Here is a 27,441-nt window from a genome sequence, read left to right as displayed (position 1 = left end):
TCTGGGCCTGTTCTACTCTGCTGACTTCCCTGATTTCAGCTATGAACACGAGGGGATCTCTATCTTGGCCATGGCTGATATGTTTTTGCTCTCTGGGAGCAATAAATGTTTTTCATTATCATAGGCACCAGTATTGCTTCAAACTCCTCTTCAAATGTATGAAATGATATGTGGCAATTTTAGCAACCCAACCTTTTAGTCAGAGTTCAGTGCTGGATGCAGGGAAAAAAATGGGCAACACTTTGAGCTGGTGCAAGTATTTTCACTTTAAAACTGCATTTGCTTTTTCAAAATAAATGGATTAAACTGGTTCAAACTTTAGAAAACACTTGGAAAATGAGCATTTGTTGATTCATCGACTGACTTAAGAAGGATGTTTTAGTAAGTGACAAATCTGCAAAGCTTAATAGTTCAATTGCAGACAGTAGGAAGCACATTTTTTTATTAGTTTAAGGGAAGATACACTTTGGTCTGATATATCCATGCACTTAAAAATAATGGTCTTTTTATGCTGAAGAATTTATTGAGGTTGCTATTTAGCTGACCACATCCCTTCCTATTAAATGTGGAAGAGACTAAAACTTTGGTATAAACATTGTGTCAAATATAGGTGATTTGTGGCTCTAACATTCATTATACTTTTTTCATTTACAAATAATTGCTCATAGATGGAAAATGTTACATGTAAGTTAGCAATAGAACAACTATTTAAGTGCTCTGAGACGCTGCCTGGTATGGGGGGCGCTATATAAATGCAAGTTGTTGTTGATTACTAGTTTCTCTGTAAAATTAGTTTACACAAACAGCTCATTAATACAGCAGCTCCCACTATTACACATGCATTTATGTAAATGTTTTGGCTTCAATTTTTATGTTCCATAGGCAGATCCAGTTTTCAAAGCATGTATTAGAATATATTTGTAAGATTACAATTCTGACTTCTGAATTATGCATCTTGTTTTAATGCAGGCATCTGCGGTGTGTCTAGTGGAAGACTTGCATCAAACGTAAGTGTAAACCTTAAGCTGCCAGCATTCAGAGCCTATTCCTTTCTTGTTACCAGTCTTGCCTCTGCGTCAGAAGATTGTGGGTCTCCAAGCCGCACGTCGGGCTAGGGTGGCACTTGTGTGCGATACTGGGGGAGCACTGCATATTTAGAGCGGTTGTCCTGTGGATAAGATTTTAAACTGTCTTTCTGGGTGGATGTTAAAGATGCCATGACCCTATTCAAAAAGAGGAGTTTTTTCAGTGTCCTGAACAGCATTCTTCCAGATAAATTGGTCTTTCACCTCCTGACTGTTTGTGGGATGCTGCTATGTGCAAATTGGTGCCTCATTTCCACTTTTTATCAGGCATAAAACTAAGCTGTCAAACCGTATTTCATACCCAAGGCTTGTGTGATATTGAAGCTTGGGAATATCTTGTGGTTGACCTTGTCAATGTAGCGAACAGATAAATCTTCAATTTTTGGGGTCAGACTGTCACTAACTAAATAATGCAACTTAGTCGTCAGAAAGGTTAAAACAAGTTGGTGCTGGGTGGACTATTTGACTCTGCATAGATTTAAATGAGCTACTAATTTAACCGTTCATTTTTTTAGGATTGCAGAAAGAGAAAACAAGTTGAAGAGAATGGAAGAATCTTTGGAAAGTGAACGTATTAAAGTCGCAAACCAGGAACAGGAATTCCAGGTATGTAATATCGTTTAAAAGGAAAAATCCCCCCTACTTCAAAGGGATGTACATATTTGGCATAGTTATTGGTACGACTTAATGCTGGATTTATACTCTGGCTGCAATGTTATTATGTCTTTGTGGACTGATCTGCTTACAGTCCACAACCTGTTTGACTGGCTTGTGGTGGTATTTTTTTTCTATCGTTCTCACACAAACATTTTATGTTGTCCCTCACCTGGAGAGCCTACAGTGATTTTTTTTTTGGCAGGTGTGACTTGTTCAATGCTGTTTGCAGAACTATTTCTCATGTCTTCCTTTGCCAATTTTCTAACCTACTTCTGCATGCATTTTGTCGAATTGTTTTACATTTTTGGGTGTGATTCAATTAGCACAATCTGACTTGTGTGACTACTACTAATTTGTGTTCTAAAATTTATTTTGTTCTTTAAGGTTGAATTTCTTTTTCTCCATTGTAAGCTTGTTTCTGTCATGACACTAAAATAACAAAATGGCATAATCAAACACAAAATCACTTGGGATGTTGGATAGCGTTTTAAGGAAACTTGTTAGGATTCCAGGCTAGTTCTTTTCAAAATTTGTTCATTGATCAAGTCTTGAAAGTTTAGATACTAAGTGAACTGTGCCATACTTGATGGCATGAAGCTGCCTGAGCTGTTACCAGCAGCTTGGATATAGGTTATGAATAATAAAAGCACAGAATTCAGAAGCAGTTTCTATATTGCAGACAGGTTTGCATAATAATGGGGTAGGAGCTGCTTGGTGTGTGTCAGCCTGGCTCAATTGGTAGCTCTGCTTGCCTTTCATGTCAAAAGTTATGGATTCAGGTCCCGTGTTTGGACTTTTGAGCTCACATTGTCTGACATTCCAGTGCAGTACTGGGGAGTCCTACATTATCAGTGGGGCTGTCCTTCAGATGAGAAGTTAAACGAGGTCCCGAACTGCCCATTGAGGTGGAATTTAATGATCCCATGGCACTACTTGAAAAGAAAAGAGAGTTCTCCTGGTGTCCTGGCCAACAATCTCCCAAATACGTTGTCACTCATTCCATGGCGGTTTGTGGGATATAATTATGTGCAATTGCTTGCAACGTTCACCTGCAGGTTGTCAATACACCTCACAATGACATCCTGTGAGATGCTTTGAGATATCTCATTGTCAAGACAAGGTGCTGTACGAAATGCAGATTGTTTATTATAGATATTGTGATTTTATTTATATATGTTATGCAATTTTGAAATCTGCTTTTATTACCATTTAAGAATCTACAGAAAGCGAACAGAACTTTGACAAATGAAATACAAAAGCTGCAGGCTCAAACATCTGAACAGGTAGGTTTTGATAATAACCCTTGCAGTTAAAGAAATACTACATCTCATCACTCTTGTCCAGTGGTTTACATTTGAGTAAATTTGAGTACTTAATTATGGAAATACTTTTAGTAGAAAGCTCGTCTAGACTACTTGACCATCATGTGCAGTGCATTAATATTCTTGTGGCAAAAGGAACCAGTGGCTGGGTCCTTTATCTTTAGCTGGTGGATTGAGAAAGGTTCCTTGGGGAAATAATGCAGCTTTTGTGCATGGCCTGGGAGGGGTTGTGCTGCTGTTAGTTGTGCTGTAACAAGGTGGTATGTCTCCTGTAACTGACTTGTGGCTGGTCACGTTTTCTCCAGTCATTCCATAAGTTTGCTTTCACTGTATTAGTTCTTTTGCCACACTTTTATGGGCTTTGTCTTTCCTCATAGCATGGTTTGATTTATGTGTACTTATGCTCAGTTTTCTCTTCCTTGCCTGACGAGCCACACTTCAGTTCCGCTTGCTTCCTTTACTCTTCTTCCCCCCATCTTAAAGCCTATGGACACTTGGAGACATGTTGCTGAGTTTTTACTGATGAGTTCCTGCTTTTAGTTGAAAGACAAAGCTCACCATCTAGTGGGAATAGTATAGGAAATGTTCATACTAGGGTGAAGGGATTGGTGCTTTTCAGATGTTTCTGGTTATTACCCTTAGTGTATCGGCATGCTGAATGCCTGCTACATACAAAGGTAGAGTGACCAACTCTTGCCCTAAAAGGGTTCTGAAATCTTTAGTCCAAATTTCTATTCTCAAATGTATTTTTCCTTGTCCAGGCTTCAGCTTTATATATGGTGGAACAGATGCAGAAAAGGTGAGTCACCTAGCCATTTGTTTGATACTAATCTGATTTTGTCAAGCTTGCTCTCGTTTGATGCATGTTATAACTTTTTGACAGTATTGAAGACCGGGATGAAAAAATAAAAACAGTTGAAGAACTCCTAGAAACCGGACTTATTCAAGTGGCAAACAAGGGCGAGGAAATCGAGGTACATCCGGCATTTCAACAAGCTAGAACAATGCTTAAACACAGCTCTTTTGTAGCTTGAAATATATGTGGGAGAGAATGTGAGTTCTTTCACTGTGTTAGTTCTTTGACCATGAGTCAATTGGCTTTGTCTTTCCACATTGGGTGGGTTGTCTTAACGCTGCATAGCACCATAAATGGGTGAGTAGTTAATTTATGACAATGGTCCTGTCATAACTGGCACACTGGGAACAAAGAGGATGTCATGTATGTTATTGAACGCTATTTTTTAAAAAAATAGTAGACATTTTCTTTGAACAAGATCCCTGAGTTTAGTTGCTTCCTTATTCTGGGTCTGATTATTTCACTAAATAGCTACATATCTATGCACAGCAGTGACTTGTTGATGAGCTGTTTGATTGTGGGGATTGGGGGGAAGAGAGAAGGAAGGATGTGCATCACAACTGATTCCCGATCCTGTTCCCACACATGTTTACCAATATTTTACTGCAGGTGCCATACGATATAGATCAAATGACAAAAACCCAGATAATTCTCTTTCCTGGTCCTCCAGGAGTGTTGAGGTTAATTTTAGAGCCCCCTGACTCACTTTGTCGCTGAGAGCAGCTAAGTCAGTATTGATGTACAGTCTAACCCAAAACAGTCATCAATTAAATGACCACAGACAGAGGTGGGGGTGGAAGGGGGATTGTTTCCTTCCACATTTTGTGTTATTGGCAATAATAATTAATGATGTGAAGATAAATGACAGATTTTTAAAAATACATTGAAAGGTATTCCTTCCTCCTCTGCCACTTTCATATCTCGGAATTGACCTAAAGTGACGTTACAACTAAATTTTTACTGTTTTTCATTCCAAAAGGCCTTGGATAAAGAAAATAGGATTTTAAAGCAAAGGATTCTAGCGCTTGAAATTGAAAAGGCTGCACAGGTAAAGTCTAGTTTAATTTTGTGAAACCCAACTGGTGTAATAATAAATCTTTAGTGCTGTAATGTTATCCAGCTTCTTGTTGGTGGTTCAGACTTGCACTTGGTCTTAGATTTAATTTAGAAATCAAGCTGGTTATTGCATTGATCTATTAACCCCTTGCTTACATTGTAATGGAAACTTATTTTTTTAAACGGTTGTTATTCAAAGTGTATACACTCAATAAAGTGCTTCTCCTCTGATCAAAATAAACTTGGTATATTGTGTTAGGCATGTCCTATTTTTGTAATCATTCCTGTAATGTTAATTGTGAGTGCTGCATTTGAGGTTATGTATAAACTACTTGTAGCTGTGTGGTGGTGTTCAATAGAAACACTTGCCCTCTATCTTGAATGCTTATTTCCAGAAGGGAAAACAAAGGTAAAATAGATTTGGATTTATGTCCATAGAAGTAAAGGTGAAGCCATTAAACAAGGACCTTGAGTAGAAATGATGGTGTTTGGTAACCTGCCAGTAAACAAGCTAGGTGTAACCTGAGAAACTTGTTTATCTTTTGGAATGAGTTGAGGAAAGTGGGTATTTACCATTATATAATAAATGAAAAGAATTCTAATTGCTAACTCAATTTTTAGTTGGTCTGAATGTTTTTAATTGGGGTTATATGTTCTTAAATTGGTCTCTCTTAAAGTTTATCTGTAGTATCAATACTGTATTTGATTTGGATTAATACCCTGTGTTTTGCTGCTCTTAATGTTTTAGGTTTCTTCTTCATCACTGATGGCAGATCTTCATCAAACGTAAGAACGATAGCAAGGTCTTTTATATATTTTTTTATACAATGGTTTTGCACGTATGTTGATGCATGTTTATCTCTGCAGCATTGATGAGCAGAATAAACAGATTCAGTCAGCTAAAGAATTGTTGGAAGCCGAGAACATTAAAATGGAAATCAATGAGAGAGAAATCCAGGTATTTCTCCATTTATAACAACAATGTGTTGCCTCACCTAGTTTCTTTGAAGTGCTGATTGCAGGTTTGTTTCATGTGTTGATGTAAATGGTCTATTTTGTCCTCAAAGGCTTTAAAGGAGGATAATGAGATGCTTAAACAGGAAGGACAGGAGGCGCAGTTTCAGAAAACTGAATTGGTAAGAAATTGTTTTCTGACCCAATCATACCAAGCATAAGCTGTTTTATTTATTTGTGCATGTGTATATATATTATGTATATATATAATATATATAAAAAATATATCATGGTCTAGGTGGACACTCAAATGCAGTGCTGCATTTGAAGATGCCGTCCTTCAAATGAGTTAAACTGGGTTTCCGAGTGCCTGTTCAGGTGGAAGTTAAAGATCCCATGGAACTATTTTAAAAAGAAGGGAATTTCTCCCACTGTCCAGCCTAACAATTCCTCAAGTTTTATTAAAACAAAGTTATTCAATTCATGAACTAGTTGTGGGAAATTGGCTGTGGTGTTTGCTCACCAGTAGTCATTATATTTCAGTTTGAAATGAGTCACCTTGACAACATGAGGTTCCATATCAGATGGAAAGATTATTCTATATAATTGGTGCCAATCAGAATTGAGCTGACCTTTGGAGTCTTGGCTCCAATTCACCCCTTTTATGTACATGTTACATTTGATATTTTAACCATTTAATTTTTTTTCATTTGTTCTTGGGAGGTTGGTAACGTTGACATTTGCCTACAAAATAATCGTTACACTTTATAGTAAATCATGTGAAGCACTTTGAGATGTCCACCTGACAGGAAAAGCGTAATATCAATTCCAAAGATGATTGTTATTGATTTTGCTTATTAAAAAAGTTCTGTGCAATTACTGACCAGTTTCAGGTACTCTGAATTTTGATCTTTTAACTTCTGAACTCCTAGGTTTCCACTGCATCAAAACTGGAACAAGCTGAGAATATGTGAGTATGTCCTCAGTATGTTCAATCCAAGTTTAATCAGTGATGCAGGTTATCTGACTTGCATTTTATTCTTACAGAATTAGAAAAAAAGAGCAAGAAGTTAATTCTTTGAAAGACTCGTTGTCTGAGAGTGCACAAGCACTTTCAAACAAGGCAACTAAAATACAGGTAAGATGTTCAGTGCTATAATTATGGAGTCTTGTAGCTCAGTGGTTAGAGCACTCGCTTCACCAGTGAGACCTGGGTTAGATTCCCAGCAGGGCGAAATGTTAGGAAAGTTTCCTTGCTCCACACGCCTCTGTTTACCTAGCAGTAAGTAGGAATCCAGTTGTTAGTTGATTAGCGATACTATCGAATAATTCCTTAAAAATAAATTTGGTTACTCAATCCACAACTGTTTGTGGCAAACTGCTGTGCACAATTGGCTGCTGAGTTTTGCCCACAAAATACAGTCAATTCACTTCACAGAATATTCTGTGAAGCACTTTGAGACGTCTTGAAGATGTGATAAGGCACTATATCAAATGCAAGGATTATCATTATGCAAGGCATTGTGTTGACTTATGGTTTAATTTTTTTTCATTCTACTCTTCCCCCCCCCCCCAGAGTAATTGAACCACTTTCTAGCGTACTCATTCAGTATGACTGAGCAAATTACTGTGCGCTTTGTGAAAACAGCCCAGGTTGATGGCTCTCATTGCTCGAACAAAGAAAGTTGAGGGTGGTCTTGATTTAAAACTATAAGGGGGAAATTAGGGAGAAATTATTTCTACAGGTTGGTGATTCAGTAACTAGAGGGTATCAATTTAAGATGGTTAATAAACAAGAATTTTTTTCACCACAGAGTAGTTAAGATATGGAAGGCACTGCAAGGAGTGGTAATTGAGACAACATTTATATTGCCTTCAAGAGGCAACTAACAGATAGCCACAGGGGTATGGGGAAAGGGCAGATAAGTGAGACTAAAAAGGATTGCTCTTGAAGTCGGCACAGACACGATGAGCCAATGGCTGTCTTGTGTGTTGTAAATTCCTATAGTTCCCACAATAACATGGCTGCAATATTGCGGGTCTGTGGCTGTGATTGCTGACTCTGGCTGGAAGGGCTCCGTTGTATGACACCACGATAGGACCTTCTCTAGAAATTTGAAGCACAGAAAAAGGCCTTTTGACTTTCATTGGATCTTTGCTGGCTCTTTTAAGAGCAATCCTTTCACTTCAGTTACTTGCCCTTTTTTCCCATATGTTGTCTTCTCCCTTTCAGATATTTTTCTAGTTTCCTTTTGAAATCTGATATGGATTCTATCTCAACAATTGCTCCCAGCAGTGCTTCCCATATCCTAATTATTAGGCACTCTAAAACTAAAATGGTTCGCCATGTAACTAGACATAGATCTTTTCATATGATCAAGAATTTATAGCATTTTAAATTTTAACCAAACTTAAAAGTAGATTATACTCAATGGGATTTGTTACATTTTTCTGTTTGGCCATTTTTAGTATGGAACAAACTTAGTGACTTAATTGTTCAGAGTTGTTATAAAACAATTATAAAGTCAGTCTGTGTACACTAAAAGGAAATCTTTTGTATAGTAAAAGGTGGTTTTTCAAATGGTTCTCTATTTCACAATAATATTTGTATGTCTGGCATCCTTTGAGAATTATTTTTGTGTCCCTTCTTGAGTGAATTTTGTGAGTGACTAGTTCTTTTAACTTTTTTTAAAAAGGACCTTGAGGAACGAAATGAGAAGGTGATACTACAAATTACTGAATTACGGTATCAAATGGAGAGCCAGGTAATATATGCTTGTATTCTGTCTCATTCCCAGTTGTGATTTCACTTGACTATATTACAGCTGTCCGTCCCTTCCCTGGCTCAATTAGTAGCATTATTGGGTCAAAAGGTTGAGGGTTGAAGGCCCACATTAGGTCTTCAAACTCGGTTTTTAGACTGGCGCTCAGTAGAGTATAAAAATCCCACCCTACTATCTCTTGAAGGGGGTCGGGTGGGGGGGCTACTTAACAGATATGTGGTAGCCAGCATGATTGGATGCAATACCATGCTATTCAGTATTAATACGGCATTGCTTCAATGATTGAAATTGCTCCACTGTAAAAGCAAACTTCCAATTTTAATTCTGGTCAGTCCTATCCAATCTGTTTTTTTAAAACTAGTTGGCGTCTGTCACCAACATGGAGTTTCATAGCTTTGAGATAGTTCGACCTGATAGTATTTTTTTGTAGATGGAATTGAGTTCCTTTATTTGACAGCAGTTTTGTTAAATTGACTGCTTGTCATTTGTTCTCGGGGTGGGGGGAAAATATTGGGGAGTTTAGTATGGTGTGGAATGACTATGTGCCCTGTGATGTACACATCACTGACATTATCTTGATTATGATGCAAAGAAAGAATTCAGTAACTGAGGACTGTATCTTAAAGTAACCTACGTATATGTTATTTAGGTAATGATTAAAAATTGGAGACCTATATTCATATATTTGAATCTCCAAAGATTTCAGTAATGTTTAATGCAGCCCCCTTTGGTAACTAATCTCAAGCTTCGTTTATAAAGCCTCGTTTATCGAGGAGCACAGTTCCTTAAAATGATTCAGTTAGCACACTGCGCATTGTATTGCCTTTAAGGAATTTAACAATTCTCCCTCCAACCTTGCTATTATGCAGAATAGTCGGGGACTTTTTAATATGTAGGTGAGAATCATGGGACCTCACAAAATTGAAATTGTTCACTTGTGAAGTTATTGCACAACACTCCCTCTGCATCACTTATATTTTATGTGTAGTGCTTGGGTAAGACATGCAGTGTGTGGAAAGCTGTTATGGCAAATGTATTTACTTCAGATGTTCTTGGCGTAATAAGGTTTTGTTTGTTTAGGTCTCACTGGCGGAAGAACTGCAAGAAACGTAAGTTGTTTGAAATGTTTAATTAATTTATTTTAAAAATTCTGTGCAACACATGTGTGTTAATCCAGATGTTTCCACCACTCCCTAGTGTTTTTGAGCAGGAAAGAAAAATCAATAATGTTGAAGGCCAATTGGAAGTGGAATTGTCTGAAGTTGTAAACCATCAACAAACAATTAAGGTATTTTTTAAATTAATTTTTACTTCCCTCACCACGATTTTCACATTAGACTTTGCTGCTGTGAAATGCTGCCATGCATGGGTGGTCAATTTGTGGCCTGGCCAGCAGGTTGCATTGCATGTGCATAAAATAGTCACGGGGGGGGGCACATGCTGTAGAATAGTTCATGCAATGATAACATGCAGCTTGTGTGTATGATTCACACCCATTCACTTATTGCCATCTGTTCAATGCTTTTTTTTTTTGCCGTCACATCAAGGCATTGCAAGAAGAAATTGAGACACTCCAGAAGAAAGTTCAAATTGCTCAGCATCAGAAAGCTGATCAGGTAATAGGCTCATGATTAACAAATTGCTTTATTTTTGTTGAACAGAACACAAATAATAATAAAAATTACATTTGATAGAGCGCCTTATCGCGTCTTCGAGACGTCTCAAAGGGCTTCACAGAATATACTGTAAAGTGCAGTGACCGTATACTTTGTGAGCAAAACCTGTCGTAAATGACCCACAACCCATAATACACCTAAAGATGTGTAATTTAGCAGCATCAATTTGTCATTTTGTGATGGACAGTGCATTTTACATGGTGCTTGTAATAATGTAGTCTTTTCAGGCAAGAGTAGATTTGATGTGGACTACCATCCAATTTGTGTCCTCTTGCTCAGTTGGTAGCGCTCTCTGCTCTGAGTCGGATGGTTATCGGTTCAAGCCCTATGTTGGGACTTGGAACTCAGCGCTTTTTGCTGGCTGTAGTTTGGCCAGCACTGGCCTATATGGATGGTTTGTTCCGAATGCCTATCACCCTTTTACTTTTTGAAAAAAATTAGATTATCGTTTGGAATGCAACAAAATAATACCCTTTTCATCAAGCTAGAACTGGTAACCATTCTGGAATTTGGTTCTGTAATATCAAGTAATACAATTTTAAAATTTCAGCAACAATATCAAGTATTGCTGAAATTTTAAAACATTTTATGATCCTAATCCTGGATGAAAATTACTTTTTTTTTCTCTCCACTCTGTCAACTTGTAGGGTTTTCCTCCCCCGCATGCTCCTCAGAAATGAAACTAGTTATAATGTATGTTTGTTCAGAGTTCATTGCTGTTATACTCAACACTTGTGTACAAAGTATACCTGAGGTGCCAAATTGTCATGTACTGCGTGAGGTACAACTTCAGTTAATGCTTTCAATCTTGCTTTTACCCAAATCTAAATGAAGAACGAAATAATTCCTTTTTGCTGCTCACAGTACCTCCACTCTGTAAATTGATCCGTAGAGAGAGAGAAGTTTCAAAGCTAAGAATAAAGGATTTTTAAAGTGATAAGTGGAAAATGTTGATTCCATGATCTTTATAGGCTACAGTGATTCTATTGAAATTCTTCATTAAAGCAGTTTCTTGAGATTCTGTCAAGGTTATTGTTTAGTAATATTTTAGTCTGCAACATTATTCTAGCAGGTTGTAATATTAGCAGTTTGTCTTAATATTTTGAAGGTGTCTTATCTGAAAAAAAAGTTCAGGTATTTGAATAAATTATTCTTTCTGCTTGGTAACACTGAGGTTCCTTCTAAACCCTTAGATTTCTGCTGAATCAAATGTGAAAGAGCTTGAGAATATGTAAGTATGCTTGGTGTGTCATACTATTTCCCGATCAGGAACAGGCATATTAAATAACTGGCGTTTTGGTTACAGGATTGGGAAGAAAGAAAAAGAAGTTTACTCTTTGAAGGTTGCTCTGGAAGATAGTAGTAAAGAATCCACTGGCATTGTGAGCGAAATGCAGGTAACCTGTAAAGTGCTGGAAGAGCCGTGATGGTATCTTTTATATAAAAAAAAGTTTTAAAAGCTTCAAAATGTTAATTTGCTCTTTTTGTTTAAAAAAGAGTGTGGCCCATGAAAACACAATATTGAAAATTGAGATTCAGGAGTTGCACAATAAAGTTGCAGAGCAGGTAAGACTTGTTTTCGCCTGCAAAATAGTTTTTTTTTAGTTAGAAAAGTTTCCTTACTCCACGCGCCTCTGTTTACCTAGCAGTAACTAGCAACTTGGTTGTTAGTCAATGGGCGGATCGCTTTTTCCGAGAGTAATAATCCCTTAAACAAAATAATAATAATTTGATCACTCAATCCATGTCTGTTTGTGGGACTCTGCTGTGTGCAATTGGCTGCCACGTGTCACCCACAAAATATACAGTTCACTTCACGGTATATTCTGTGAAGCGCTTTAAGATGTCTCAAAGATGTGATAAGGCGCTATATTAAATGCTTTTATTATTGTCTTTCTGCAATTGTGATTCATGCATAGTCCAATTAATCACCTTGGAGCATTTTAACTTTCTACATTTGTTTCACAATGGCATTATGTTCAAAAGACAATTAAAGACTTCAAATAATCCCATTTGAACATACCCAATGAATATTGCTGTCTTCTTACAATCTCCATTCAGCTTGAGAGCCTTTTTGATTATGCAAAACTAAAACGAAGTCTGACGACTGGAAAATCATATGCAGAGCTGACCAGCCACATTGAATTCCCCAGACCCTGTTATGTCTGTTCATTTCATGCTCTACATATGTCAGTATCTTTGCACTAGCTATTTTTACAAAGCTATACTTCACCAGACCTATTTTTAGAAAGTCAAACCAATATTAGAAGGCAAGCATGAAACTGGCATGTGAACTGCAAATGGATATCATGGTTCCACAAGGCTTGCTGTGTGAATGAATATAATAATAATAATCCTTGCATCTGATATAGTTCTTTATCATGTCTTCAAGACATCTCAAAGCGCTTCACAGAGTATACTGTAAAATGAATTGACTGCATTTTGTGGGTGAAATGTAGTAGCCAATTGCGCACAGCATTTGTATAAAGAGCCCTGCTCATCTGAATTAATTTGTCCCGAATTATGTAAAAGTTCATCCTTTTCAACAATCCTGACATTGTGCGAACAGAACTTTTTGCAAGTTGCGTCTGATTGAACTTCAAGAGTGTTACTGACACTAATATTTTGATGCAATGCTAATGTTTTTATGTTGGAATTTGGATTTGGTTTAATTCACTTCTGTTTCTTTGAAACAGGAAGGTGAACTTCTCAAGAGTGAACTTCTACTGAATGTGTAAGTGGGCCACACAGCCACTCTTTCCGTAATATACTTGTTAAACTTGTGTTGTTATAGATTAATTTTAATACAAAACGTTTGATCAGGGCTAGACTTTATGTAAGCCTTGCTCTTGTCAAGACCGAAATAGTGCAGTATCTGCTGAAAACTCTGAATGGAGAATGTTAGATAAAAACTTGCATGTTATTCTGTGGCATAAAATCTTAGCACCCAAATGCCTGAATTCGTTTTAATGAAAGGAAAATATTTTTTGGTTTGTGTATAGAGCAAATTCTGTACATTGGATTACCTGGTCACAACCTATCCAGTGTTCGAGGATATTGATGCACTAAATTTCTGAGTAGAAGATTAAATATTTGTAGGTAGTTTAAAAATTTGGCTGAGCGCTGAGCAAAATACTGCTCTTTGTAATAATGTATTAACCCCAAACTTGGAAGAAACTTTGACACTGAAATGTTTTAGTCAGTCCACTTTAGAATGTATTCATGAAGCTCTTTTGAGATGTCTCAATGACGTGATAAGGTGCTATATCAAATGAAAGTTATTATTATTATCCTTGTGATTCTGAGATTTAGAAAATGAGCTTGCACCCATCTGCAAAGCTATGTGCTCACAGTATCCTGACCAGTGAAAGGATATTCCACTGCAGAAGAGACCATTATGGACTTCCAGGTTACCCAGCATACATTGGTTGCACTTAGTAAATTCTATTTGTGTGCAACATAAGCAGTGAAAAAAATACTTAGAATAATTATAGCATTATAATTGAAGGATTACTTTTTTTCCCCCTGCACTTTGGAATGATGGTTTCTACAATGGAAGTCTACAAAATGATACCTTCTCTAGTGGAATATCCTTTCACTGGTCAGGATACTATGAACACGTGGCTTTGGAGATGCATTTTAAAATGGCACAGTCTGGTTTATAGATTAGTTTTGTTAGTAATCCTCGGGACAAATTCCTTTGGTTGCATATCTGTATCCTGCCCTAAAGAGCAGTTAAAAGCTAAATGGAACAGAGCTGTAAATTTTGTTGTAGGGAGAGGAATGTTTAAAAGTAGGTCACTTGATCTAAAAATGCTCCTGCCTGTAAGTACATATCCGTACCATGGTATAATGTCGATTGACAAATACTTGTGTGGAGGAATCCCTCAAATTTCACCGCATGTTTTTTTTCTTAACTTTTAGATTGGGCGATAAGGATCAAGAGCTAACTACTTTGCAGCAAAATAATGAATCACTAAAAGCAGATGTTGAACATCAAAGGAAGAAAAACAATGTAAATATGATTCAAGTACATGGCTTTGTGGACAGCCATGTCATGTGTAATCATTGAGGCTTTATCTTCAAAGTGACCTCTTGTTACACCAGATGCTGCTTAAGTATTGAATTTTTGTGTGTGTATATGTGTGTAATATATATATATGTATATAGTACAGAACAATTGAAGGGGGGAAATTACAGTGATTTATTCCTACAGGTGTCAGAACTTATCATTGTATTGGGTGGGGGGATTGATTGACCCAATTCAAAGAAGAAAAAATGGTTAAAGCAGGATTGAGATTGGTGTACCAAATATTTCTGGACTGAGTTGCCATTGGACAACTGAGAATGAATTGGGTATAATGCATTGCGTGAGGAAGGCAAGGTGATCCAGTGTATATGTGGGTGATCCAGTGAGGGTGAGGCGAGGGTGATGCTACATGTGGGAGAGGGCGGAGGACAAGGTGAAGAGGAAGTCACAAACATTTAAATATGAATTTTAAAGTCAATATTTGAAGTTGCACACTTGGGACAGGGCACTTACTGTTCTTGGGCCCAATGAATAGCCGATTCTTAGAGAGAAGAGAAATGCAGTTGTATTTTCCAAAACTGGTTTGCTCATTTTTGTGGAATTGTGTACGAATACGAAATTTGCTTAAGAACTTTCCACCTTTCTGGCTTAGTTCTCTACAAAGGATTTACAACAGGTGAACAACAGGTTCATGCAGAAAGATTTCTGAAAGTTTTCTTATTGGTACATGAGTTGCTGTAAACACACAATCCGATTTAAAGATAATTCCTCTGTACCAATAGGGCCAGAAAATATCACTGAAGTGTTTATTGAGCCAGAATATTAGTGATGGGTCATTTTGTTCTGTTGCAAGGAATCTGCACAATGTGTACTTTCATTGGCCAATCTGTTCTATCTTAACTCCTTGAAGATTGGGCCCTTCAGGAACTTAATATACTGAGCTGCAGAGATTATAGTCATATTCACAGTGCTGTAAACGTTGCTCTGAGTGTATTCGGGTCTGTGTGTGTGGTTGGGAGGAGCTTTAAACTGCTTAGAAAACACTGAAGTGTTTATTGAGCCAGAATATTACCATCTTCGAATACAGAATGGGAACTCCTGCAATCTTTGTTGCAATGCACTTTGGCTGACTCCCAAATAATGGGTTCCTGGGAAGGTCTTCTGCATTTGTGATCTTTGTTTTGGTGCTTTTCTCTTGTCTTATGTACTGTCCTCACTCCACTTATGTCTTGATCTGTGCTACAGACTATTGCCTTGGATTTGGCACCAGTGGAACCATGCAAGTCTATAGTGTTTCCCAATTTTTTTTCTTACTATGTATATCCTTTCTTCAACAGAAGATGTAAAATTATTTCCCAGCTTTGTCCTCTCAAACAATTGGAATGAAGATTTTTTTTTAGTCATTGAAATCACCATTCTTAATTCCCAGAATACATTTAACGCCTCAAAAAAAAAATTGTAAACTCCTTACAAAATATCTCTGGTGAACTGAAATGGTTGTTTCTAAAAATAATTAGGAACTTCGGGAGAAAAACTGGAAAGCAATGGAAGCATTGACATCAACTGAAAAACTGTTGCAGGATAAAGTGAACAAGACAGCCAAGGTTGTAATACACGTGGAAAATTTTGTACAGTAGATAACTTCTGCTGCAATCTGAAAATTGAAAACATTTAAAATTTAGACTTTTTTTTACATCTAATCTTTCTGCACTTTTGCTTGTGGTGTTTTAATTTCTCGTGTTGTGCATGTTTTTTGTGTGTCTTGTTTTAAACTTAACAGATGATTGATTCTCTGATGCTGTTTTGCTTGCCAGTTTTTGTTCCTTTCTCTTCTCTTCTTCCCAACCCCCCCTTCACTATTTGATTCTCCCTGTCTTCTCCCATGCCATTCTCTGTACCCCACGAACAGTCAGCCAACCTGCCTTCAGGCCTCTGCCAATGTAGCTCTTTAACCAGCTACTACTAGAAGCTGTACAAAAGGGGGTGAATAGCGAGTTGGTCTTGTTCCTCCTCCCCGTATCTCCATGGGGGGGGGGGGGGGGAGTAATTTTTCTGCTCAATATTTCCCAGATTCCCAGATTCAAGAAATCTCAAAAGCTCAAATCCAACTTCCCTGTTGCTTGTGGCATGGCATGTTGGTACACCAGTGTGCTTGCGCCACTGCTTGCTTGCTAGCCAGCCACTTTAGGAGTATGTGCTTTTAAGGATGCACATTCTAACATCCAGATGTGTGTTTTTCTTGGAACAGGAGAGCAGTCAGCAAGTTGCCGCCCTCCGGTCAGAGACAAAAGAAATGCTGCGAAAGCTGTTTCCAAGGGTGTCTGTGTCGTCCAACTTGGTAATTTTTTGTTAATAAAGTGTTTACGTTGTATCAAATGTGAAAATCGTGGAGTTTTTTTTACCACAGTGGGTTAGAATGGAACAAAGAATGTAACTTAGATCACTTATTTTGACTCCGCCTGAGGTCTTTTGTTTGCTTTGGAGCCTGTATTTTTAAATCTTAAATTAAGGGTGTCTGTAAATCCTGTGTGTGCTTATTACATTTTCTTAAGTCTGCCAAATATTCTGCAATCTTAGCATTTTATAAGCACCCTCATTTGTTTGGTTTGCATTTTAAGGTTAGTGTTTGAGAGTAGCTGCTCAAAACTGCTCGCTAACACTTTGATATCAACCACTTGTGTTAGTCTTGTATTGATGTATGAAACCTAGTGTGATTAAAATAACTGGTTAAGCAGAAAAGCAGAAAAATGGTTTAATTCAGTGTCTTCTGACTTTACCACAGGATTATTCTGATTGGATGGAGGCATTCGAACGTCAGGCACATAAGGCTTTATCTGAGAAGCACAAAGAAGGAAAAATGGTTTGCATATTCAGAGTTGTTATGGTGTACACTGGACAAGAATATCCAATGCAAGAGATTACTTTCCACCTTAGATTAATTACACTGAATGTTTTCATTGCTCTACGTGCCATATCACATCTAATCCATTTACAAGAATAAGATAAACATAGCATTGAGTAAAATGGGAATCCTATTGGAAAGCACGTTGCTGGCAGCATGTAGTGATGAGAGTGCAATTAAGTACCAGATTATACATTATTTGAAATTGTGGTTAAAGAAAAACTGAACATTCAAGTCAATATAACTAACAAATGTTTGCACTGCTTTTGTCCTAAGTGGATAGTTTATTAAATGCTGTTTCTGACCAGGCTATCAGGAAATCCGTAAGTTAACGTGAGCAAATGCGCTGTCCAGACTGCCCCTGCACTGACATTGTGGAGGGAAATCTCCCTGTATGTTTGGAGCCAGTGATTTGTGCATTTTTACCAGTGATCTCAGGCCTGTAGTGCTAAACAACCGTGCTAGTTTGTAAGGCCGTTTGGGTGACTGCTGTGAAAAATTGGAGACAAAAATGTACATGTGGGTGTCCTGCGTCCTCTGAGGGCTTGGCTGAGTGAGGTATGTTTGGATAGAGTTGAGGGGAACTTCATTCTGCATCTAACTTGCAACACTACCTGAATTTTTTTAATATTTCATTGCACTTTCAAAAATCAACAAAAAATTAAATAAGTAAGCAATTTGGTCATGTCTGCTCTGGGTCTATTTCTGCTGAGAAATCTGAGCATGACTCAGATGGTTGAATATTTGGGTCATGGAGTAAATATTAATGTTAGCAATTGAATTTCTCCAAATACACATAATAAGAGTGTAATTGAAGCATTTTGAAATGGAAATGAATGTTGTCTTAAATGCTTTGGGCGGCCATCAAAGAAAATCCTGAATGTTGATTTGTGATCTGGAAAGATGAGAGCAAGTGGGTCAAAGGAGCTTCTTCAACTGTGATCTCATCTTGTGCGTTTTTTATTCAAATGTAGGTTACAGAGCACAAGCTGAAGGAGAATGAGGAGATGTTGCAGTTGGAATGTGAGAAATACAAGATGGTACTTGCAGAAACGGTGAGTTTTGCACCGATGCACAATTACAGCATAAGTTCGTCTTCCATCATTGCTATTTTCACATACAAATTTATTTTACCCACAGGAGGGAATCTTGCAGAGGCTGCAAGACAGTGTGGAAGAGGAGGAGGGTAAATGGAAGATAAAACTGGATGATTCCCAGAGAGAGTTGTTGCAGGTAACTTTTTTTGGTCAGCTGGTTATCTGACACATGCGGGAACTCATCACCATGTTTAACAGTATCCAAACCCAACTGAGAATTCCAATGCATCCCACTTAAATTGGTCATTTTCAATCTACGACTGTTTGTGGGACATTGCTGTGCGCAATTGGCTGCCGCGTTCGCCCACAAATATACAGTCAATTCACTTTACAGTGTGTTCTGTGAAGCGCTTTGGGACGTCCTCCCGACGTGAAAAGCGCTATATCAAATGCAAGGATTATTATTATTATTATTACACATGGAAATTAAAGAGATAGATTGTTGGAATGGAATGCCCACACTCTCTAGAGGGATATATCCTGTCTACCTAATTCTGGAAATTAACCAGCTTGGGCAGTGCTATGATTCAATCCTAGAATTTAATAATAGTATCCATGCATTTGATGTAGCACCTTATCACCTTATTCACAGGATTTACTGTGAAGCGTAGTGACTGTATTTTTGTAGGCAAATGTGGCAGCCAGTTTGTTCACAGCAGCATCCCACAAACATGCTATGAAGTGAATGATCATTTTGAAAAAATCTGGGATATTTGGCAGTACAAATGAGAAACTCCCTTCACTTTTCAGGAAGTGCCATGGGACCTCTGTTTACCTGAAGCACGGTACCTCCGTCCTTCAACCTGGTCAAGCGTGCTGAGAGAAACTCTGGAAATTTTATATTGTAGCAAAAGTATATAGAAATATTGGCCTTATTGTTCTTGATTACACCCTTAATCAATCACAGTGCATTAGTCTGTCTTCACGTGTTGACCTTAACATGGCATTGGATAAAAGGAGCCACAAAAGCTAGAAATCTTAAGGATCTCTGTCCCTTTCACAGATCAGACAGCCTCAAAAAATTGAAAGGAATTTATTTCTTCCCTGTATAAGACACAAGATATAAAATGTGGAACATTATAAAATCACGGTCTTTACATGTTTCCATTTACTGTGGTTTTTAAACTCTTGCCTTGTTATTCTAGATGAAGTTGAGAATAACTTCTTTGGAGGATGAATTGCAGAAGGTGAAGCGGGAAGGCCGAGAAGCAGAAAACGTAGGTTAAATGTTTGAGACCTGAAGACTTAATGCTGCACTTTGCACCTGACTATTTGAATACTAAGTAGTAACATGAGGTGGGGATTTCCCTGGAGTTGCTGAGTTACAGATAATGGTGACTTACTTATTGTTGGTCAATGTGCTGAGTATGTATTTCTTTCAGTTATATTATGTCCACTTTAAATCCAAACTTCTATCACCTAACTACTGTTAAAGCAATGGTTTGAATTTAATGGTACCTTTCCCCACCAACTTTACACTTTAGGTCTATGAGATTGAATTTATGACAGTGTATACAATTTAAGGGCAGTTTCGACCGAGTGAGAAAAATGTTGATTGCAGATTATAATCTCGTGTGGAATGACTAAATTGTTCTTTGATCAGATACTCAATTTCCTCAAGAGAATTGTATGCATGACTATTTTGTCCACTTCTGTTGCCCCTTGTTGATGCTGTGAAAGAAGTTGAGTGCTGCCTTATTGAATAGTGCCCTACAAATCAGGAAAGTATTTTTGCTCATGCTGTTTATATGGCCTGTTTGAGTGCATGGTTACAATAATCATAACAAGCTTAGGGATGATTTTTGGCAGCAGTCTAGTTATTCCACTATTAAGGGACAGCTTCCTGCCTCGATCTAGACAGGTTCCCTAAAGTGATTTTCACAGTTTATAACTGGTTGTTTAGGTGCAGCTGCCAAAGAAATATTTTGCACCCAACCCCTTTCAGTGCTGCTTGAGAATTTGAGAATTTGTTTGTAACCTCCCAGCAAAAAGATTACATTTTGAGGTATTTATCAGTCACTATATTCACGGAATTCAAAGCCATACCCCTGTGTTTGTTTAATCTTCCACTTACAATTTAGATTTAGTTTAAAATAAACAAGAATGCCAAGAGAGAGAGATTGAATCAAGTGTTTCATTACTCCAATGTACTTTCGCTTGGATATTAAGCAATGAGCACTGTCCCTTTGACAGTTCCAGTAAAATGTCTTCAATGACTGCAGCTGACCACACCTAGCATAGAGGACTGTCATTCTGGATCCTCACCTGTGTTGCTTTAGCTCTTAACGGCCGTCCTACCCTCAACGTTACCAGCACTACTGTTAAGACAAAAGTATTAAAAAATTAAGAATGGGAAACCCGAGGTGGTCCCATGTCATGCGGTCCATTGTCGTACCCCCCCTCCCCAACCAGTCATCAGAGACTGAGACACTGCAACTCACAAAGTGATCCCACTAACTGCTGATGCACACAGGACTAAGTGGCATGGCAAACCAGTGCTCCTAAGTCCACCCAACCCCTGCCAATCAATGACACCAGCCAAATGTGTCACAACAACTTTCATTATACTCATCTGTAAGTACCTTGTAACTTGCATTGTATAACCAGTATAACTCCTGATCTGAAAGTGTATTTCTGTATAACTTTAATAAGTGTTTGTACAAATAAATAAAAGGGGCTCTGGTTACAAGAGTCCCACTTGTAATGCAAAACCCAGGTGCAGATAAATTTAACTGTTGCAAGAATAACCTGCAAGTCTCCATAGCTGGCTATGTGATAAATGGAGAAACCTCATAAACAAGAGTTTGAATTATCGAGCCGTTCATGTTGAACTTTTTTTTACAGCTTATAAAACGCCGAGATTATCTTACTTCTGAGCTGGAAAAGGTGGAATCGGAAAGAGCCACTTATGTAACGGAGGTCCGAGAAGTAAGTTAATAGATGAATATCTTGGTCCTCAATATTTTCACAACCTTTTTGATTTAATCTATTTCTTTAGGCTTGTGGAAACTTTGAATCAAATAGGTGATGGTTTTATTAATTAAGTGGAAACTCGTCTTTCAAAAGGTTCCTTTTACAAAAGGGAAGCCTGCTGAACAATCAAACGTCTCAAACATTACAAGCAATTTGTCAGCAGAATTTAAATATTTCTGTAATCCATCCCGTTAACAGTTTAAACTCGGTTTTAAACTTCATTTCAGCTGAAAGTTCTGCTGACTGAATTGCAGAAAAAACTTGATGATTCATGTGCTGAAGCAATAAAGCAGAACGAAGAACTAAATTTGGTAAGAAACTCGCTTGCAGTTATTGCCATAAAATTTAAGAAGCAATTTCTTGGAAAATCAAGCACAAGTAGGAGTGGCTACCCATAACATTGGGAAAGTGCATGGAATCTCCCTTACTAATCTTTGGCTTGTAACAGAACCTAATGACCAATGCAGTTTAATGCTTTCACTAGCACAAACTTAGTATTTATCTCTTGTATGCCGCTTTGACAGCATTAACCCAAGGAGTTTATTCCCTCTACAAGGTTTGCAGGAATAAGATGAATGCAAATGAGGTTCAAATTGATGGATATCTAGAGTAAAATTACCAATGTGAGGCTATGGGGAATGAAAGAGAAATTCATGGAATTTCATAATCACCACCACATGTTGTCCCCAGAGCTTCTATTGCACTACCGTTGATGACGTTGATAACCCTGACTTTCTTTTTTTTGTGCAATGTGTTCAAACTGATCACTGTACGTTTAGCCTAGTATGAATTGCACAATCACTTATTGCAGAACAAGCCACAGATCCTTATTAGACTTTTTTGATTAGAGGTAATGATGATGAGAAATTCTCCCTATCCTGTGTCTAACTCAGTTGTTGGCATTCTTGCCTCTGAGTTGGAAGGTTGTGGATTCAAGCCCCACATCAGACTTGAAACTAGTAGTTTTAAGCACACTCCAAGACAGTATTTGGGGGTGGGGTGTTGAACTGTCAGAGGGCGGGGTGCTGTCCTTCAGATGAGATGTTAATAAACCCAGGTCACATCTGCCTATTCAGGTGGACGTTAAAGATCCCATGGCACGATTTGAAAGGGAAGGGAGTTTCTCCTGGTGTCCTGGCCAACAATTCTCCAAATAAAATTGATCATTCATTTTATGTTTGCTTGTGGAACATTGCTGTGCATAATTGGACGCATTACGCATTCTCCCACGAATATAGTAAAATCCTGTCAACCACTTTACGATGTCCTCCCAATGTGAAAGGTGCTATATGCCAAATGCAAGGATTATTATTAATCCCTTGACTGTTGTGATTTACCTTCTGTTGCCATTGTCAGCTTTTTACGACTCTACAACTGCCTTCACCAACCAGCTTTAACAAATCTTTCACACAAAATAAAATCTGGAATAAGACATTATTTCACACACGTTTGTTTTCACTTTCCAGCTTAAAACTCAGTTAAGTGAAACATTAACAAAACTAAAAACTGAGCAGCTTGAGACACAGAAGGTGGTTTCGAATTTACAGCAGGTAAAATTCGGCACTTGCTATCTTGTGTATGGTGTAGAATGTATCAACTCTTAACTTAGACCGCTGTAAGCATTTTTGTTCAACTGGCGTAATTGTTGCTTTTTAATACTTGTTCATGTATGGATGTCTCTGCATCCTTAGTGTCCTAAAACTTTAATCTTTTGCTTTTAATTCACTTTGATATTTAAATTTATTTTTGAAGTGAATATTAGTACTGAAATTTTGTATTTCAAGAAAAATAATGAAATGGATGGTGCATCAAACTCCTGCATATTTTGACTCAGGTGTTGGAACAAAATAGCAGCATTACATAAAGACATGACTATCTTTATAGACATGTTCAACGATGTGATATGGCGCTATATTAAATGCAAGGATTATTTTTATTACGCAAACCTCTGGAACTCCATCCCCTTAATCTCTTGGTTTCATCCCCTTTATCTGCCTTAAAGTATACCTCTTTAACTATGCCTTTTGACACCTTTCTCCCCACCCTGCTCGATGTCTGTCCCCATCACTGTAAAGCACTTGGATGTCTTTCTATGTTTTAAGCTGTTGTTGTCTGTCAGCAGAACCATACTTAGTGACATGTTTGCTACAGGAAATGCTTTGAAATGCAAAGCAACAGAGCAGGTTGCTCAGTTTGGCTTCACTTTAGATACAATATTTTGTTTGGCAATGATTTGAAAGTAGCCACAGTGTTCAATGTTTTCTATTATTTCCACCCCTGCCCCCCCAATTTTTTTTAAAAAAATTAACTTGTGGCTAACCAGATGGGCTAATCTTTCTGTTCCTATAAATTCCTCTTGACTTTCTGAATCCAGTCATTTCGATTCTGAGGTATTCGAATAAAAATATCCCACAATTCGTGAAACTCTGGCATAATGAGTACAAATACAAAAGTATTGTGTCTCGCAGATTTATTTAGTCTTTATAGATTATAGCACCCGACAACACCTCACACAGTTTAGCTAAATCTCTTCCATCTTCTGCTCGGTGTCTTTACATTGTCTTCAGCTTCTGTTTAGAAATGTTTTACGTGGCACAGATTTAAAACATGTGTTTTACAGGCTCAAGAGTCCTTGAACACTATTCAAGCAGAAATAGCAAAATCGATAGAAGATGGCAGTGTCGTAGAAAATAGTGAAATTTCAGACGTAAAGGTCAGTATGTGTCTAAATGCATGAAATTATGGGGTAAAGTGCAAATCAATGATAGAAAAGCTATTGATGCAATTAACCCTTTAAGTCAATATTATCAGAGTTAAATGAGGTCAGTAATTCTTAGCAAACTTTTTCCTGCATATCTCTTGGTTTTGTTTTTGCTCGTGTCTGATGTTTCCAGACTGATTGTTACCCGATTTTCTTCGGAGAAGTCATTCCATTGATCGCTTTTTAAATAGTACAGCTATGTGCCTCCAGCTGTCAGCCATATTTATTCCTTTTTATTTAAACTTGTTGCAGCATCTCAAAGCATATTTGCATACATTCATACTCTTCAATCTGGTCTTGTACGTAATGTACTGGCAATCTTAAATTTGGTATACCCAAGAACAGAACAGGTGTTTAATGCGGCTAGATTACACTTGTACTGGTCAGTAAATCACAGAAAATTACACTGAAGCCTTCAGCTCCCCTCTCGACTCTCTACCCCCTTCTCGCTCCCTCCCTCCCCTCACCCTGACCATTTCCCCCCGCTCGGATCCTGACCCAACTGACCCAACCTGACCCTCCCGACGTGAAAGGCCCTCTATAAATGAAATCTTGTTGTTGTTGTTGTTATTTCAGTAATGTCTAGATGTAGCCAATTTAATTGTGCATCCTTTGCTGCTGCAAGCAATTATGTAGTGTGTACCATCAAGCGATTTTGGAGGTAGCCTTATTTAGGTTGTCCCACTACCAAATTGCATTACCCAAGGTGCTGAGGATATTGCTGGGCTCGAAGGAATGATGTTCCTGTGACCTATAACTGAGTAATCTCACCAATGTGAATCTTTATTTCTTTCAGGAGCAGCTAGAAACAAAGGAGAAGATAACTTTGAACCTTAATCAGGATGTAATTCACCTACAGCAGTTACTACAAACTCTCCTTCAACAGCTTTCAAAAGGGAGGGAGAGCTCTCAAAATGTAATCGTACAACTTGAAGAAAAGGTAGATATTTGGCACTGTTTGCTTTCCACATGACATCCAGTGGAGAACAGGCATCCCACTTCACAAGGCACATTAAATACTCATATTTTTTGAGTGTTTTTCTGCTGGTAGATTGGGGGACAGAAAACTAAACCTGGGTATTAATCATAGAATCTTATAGCACAGAAGGAGGCCATTTGGCCCATCATGTCTGTGCTGGCTCTTTGAAAGAGCTGCCAACTAGTCCCACTCCCTCGCTCTTAACCCATCATCCTGCAATTTCTCTCTAAGTACCTATCCAGTTCCCTTTTGAAAGCTACTATCGAATCTGCTTCAAACACCCTTTGAGGCAGTGCATTACAGACTGTAACAACTCTTTGCCCCTCAAATATCAAGTCAGGAAGTGAGAATTTGATGGAGTAACAAACTTTATTCCTTCCAGAAATTATCAGTTTGAATCCAAGAGAATGGAATGCTCTGTCTCTTTGGCTTTTCACTTTAATGGAAAATAAATTAGGAGGAATGTTTTGGAAATGCTGTTTTCTAAGCAGTTCCACAGGATTCAAAATGTATTGCAGAATGTTTTGCCTGTTCATTGTAAAGCCATGTTTGTGAATCTTTTGTGTTGTAGCTTATAGTACAAAGCAAGTAACGTCTAATGTAACTTCTTTTTTCCTTTCTAGGCGACTAGAGTGCTGAAAGGAGGGACTTCTGTTTGAGATGGCGCTATGATTTGCACCGTGATTTGCCAAATTAAAGCCTTATTTATGTTTTTCACCCTTCCTAATTGTCAAACACTGAATAGAGCTTTACTTTTTTTAAAAAACACACAAATCTTGGATTAAACTACTGAATTCAAAAATACTGTAGGGCAGCTGGAGAGTTTTTAGTTTTGTAAAACATGATATCAAATCTGTACATTCCTGAAGCACTTAGGTTAAATTTAAACATTTGCTAAACACCAATGTTGACTACCAGCAGATAACGTAACATGGGGAGGAGGGGGAAACCAGGTGATGAAGAGACTTGTTCTTACAGCTCATTTAATTTCTTGATTTCAAAGTGAAAACTTTCAGGGCTAGCTGCCTCTGACTTTCAGCTTCAAACACTCTGTTTTGTCGCTAGCTTAATAAATCGGTTGAATTTTGTAAAGGTGACACTGAATAAAGGGATGCTTGTTTCTAAAGTTAATGGACTGAAGTTTCATTCGGTTACACTATCACCCTTGCCCAGCGTTTTAACTGTAGTGTGGCCATAAATGAAATGTTAATGTAGACACCAATATGTCAAATGGTTTCTATACGTGTTTTTTTTCAGGTTTGCACACTAACCCTCTAAACTACATGTTAGTGGCAGATATCTAGCTCTTGCTACCTCCCACCTTTTGTGTAAACAGTGGGCTTGAACGATGCATTTGAGCATTCATTGGCTTACGTGCCCAAACGACTAGTTTGAGATGGTTTAGTACAAATGGGTGAATCGTTCGGATTGATGCTGCTTTGATCTTTTTACTGTTTTCTTTCTGATTAGAATTAGAATTATTTACATTTAAGAAAATGCCGTTTTAAAACAAAACTTAGACTGTAAATAAATCCTCTATGTATAAAAAAAGGGAAAAATAAAAAAATAACTACATCCTTTATTTGTAAGATGGTCACTTTGTTCGATAGTGCAACATCTGGAATGTGTGTTGTGTGTATTATTCTAACCCGGGTCCCTAACCCTTGGCTCTTGCCAACCTGCGCCTAATACTTTCCGGAATTAGGTAAGCAGGATGCGTCCCATCAGGGAGAGAGTGCGCATTCCATTCCAACAGTCTCTCTCTGGGATTTCCAATATTTTACGGTAAATCCTGTGAAGTGCTCTGGGTTGTCATCCTGACGTGCTGTATCAAATGCAAGGATTATTTTTATTATTTGAAACAAGAGCAATTTACCTCTGTATTTTGACCAACAATATTCCAGTTTAGTCATTCACTTCATGGCTGTTTGTGGGATCTTGCTGCGTGCAAATTGGCTGCTTCATTTATCTGCAAATCGTCCTTACACTTGACAGCAATTGCTTTGGAGATGCTCAGATATGGGAACTGTCTCAAAGAATTCTAATAGAATTATCTTAATTATTTAATAATTCATTTCATCACATCAAAGGGCTTCATTAGAAATTATGTGGCTTATTGTGTAGGAATACATAGTAGTTAATCTGACCCTGCTACTTTCCACAAACAACAATTAAATGAATGACCAACTAATCTTTTTTTATATTGGCCAGGACACTGGGGGAATTCTCTTCACCAAAATAGTACCTTTAATCTCCGTCAGTGCAGGCAGACAGTACCTCGGGTGGTTTGCTGAGTATTGCATTGGGTGT

The 27,441-nt window shown here is 37.8% G+C and overlaps 1 protein-coding gene across 5 annotated transcripts in view; it reads left to right on the top strand.

The window, feature by feature from the left end:
• ktn1 (kinectin 1) overlaps positions 1–26,709 on the top strand; it is a 58,264-nt gene extending 31,555 nt beyond the window's left edge. For 2 of the 5 annotated variants that reach the window (XM_007893286.2, XM_042337926.1), the window contains exons 13-44: positions 970–1,007; positions 1,601–1,691; positions 2,957–3,025; positions 3,826–3,863; positions 3,948–4,038; positions 4,900–4,968; positions 5,725–5,762; positions 5,844–5,934; positions 6,044–6,112; positions 6,863–6,900; positions 6,978–7,068; positions 8,627–8,695; positions 9,794–9,822; positions 9,911–10,001; positions 10,261–10,329; positions 11,583–11,620; positions 11,696–11,786; positions 11,887–11,955; positions 13,086–13,123; positions 14,314–14,404; positions 15,937–16,023; positions 16,668–16,757; positions 17,202–17,279; positions 18,296–18,376; positions 18,462–18,554; positions 19,564–19,635; positions 21,263–21,346; positions 21,619–21,702; positions 22,858–22,941; positions 24,012–24,104; positions 24,949–25,092; positions 25,755–26,709. In XM_007893286.2, the coding sequence (XP_007891477.2) occupies positions 970–1,007; positions 1,601–1,691; positions 2,957–3,025; positions 3,826–3,863; positions 3,948–4,038; positions 4,900–4,968; positions 5,725–5,762; positions 5,844–5,934; positions 6,044–6,112; positions 6,863–6,900; positions 6,978–7,068; positions 8,627–8,695; positions 9,794–9,822; positions 9,911–10,001; positions 10,261–10,329; positions 11,583–11,620; positions 11,696–11,786; positions 11,887–11,955; positions 13,086–13,123; positions 14,314–14,404; positions 15,937–16,023; positions 16,668–16,757; positions 17,202–17,279; positions 18,296–18,376; positions 18,462–18,554; positions 19,564–19,635; positions 21,263–21,346; positions 21,619–21,702; positions 22,858–22,941; positions 24,012–24,104; positions 24,949–25,092; positions 25,755–25,790 (2,334 nt within the window). In that variant the 3' untranslated portion in view covers positions 25,791–26,709. The remainder of the gene's footprint in view (positions 1–969; positions 1,008–1,600; positions 1,692–2,956; positions 3,026–3,825; positions 3,864–3,947; positions 4,039–4,899; positions 4,969–5,724; positions 5,763–5,843; positions 5,935–6,043; positions 6,113–6,862; positions 6,901–6,977; positions 7,069–8,626; positions 8,696–9,793; positions 9,823–9,910; positions 10,002–10,260; positions 10,330–11,582; positions 11,621–11,695; positions 11,787–11,886; positions 11,956–13,085; positions 13,124–14,313; positions 14,405–15,936; positions 16,024–16,667; positions 16,758–17,201; positions 17,280–18,295; positions 18,377–18,461; positions 18,555–19,563; positions 19,636–21,262; positions 21,347–21,618; positions 21,703–22,857; positions 22,942–24,011; positions 24,105–24,948; positions 25,093–25,754) is intronic. The other 3 variants (XM_007893288.2, XM_007893287.2, XM_007893289.2) reach the window with 3 other exon arrangements.
• The last annotated feature ends 732 nt before the right edge of the window (positions 26,710–27,441 follow it).

Source organism: Callorhinchus milii, unplaced genomic scaffold, assembly GCF_018977255.1.
Source record: "Callorhinchus milii isolate IMCB2004 unplaced genomic scaffold, IMCB_Cmil_1.0 Scaffold9, whole genome shotgun sequence".
Classification (NCBI taxonomy): Eukaryota; Metazoa; Chordata; class Chondrichthyes; order Chimaeriformes; family Callorhinchidae; genus Callorhinchus; species Callorhinchus milii.
This window is presented reverse-complemented; position numbering and strand designations above follow the sequence as displayed.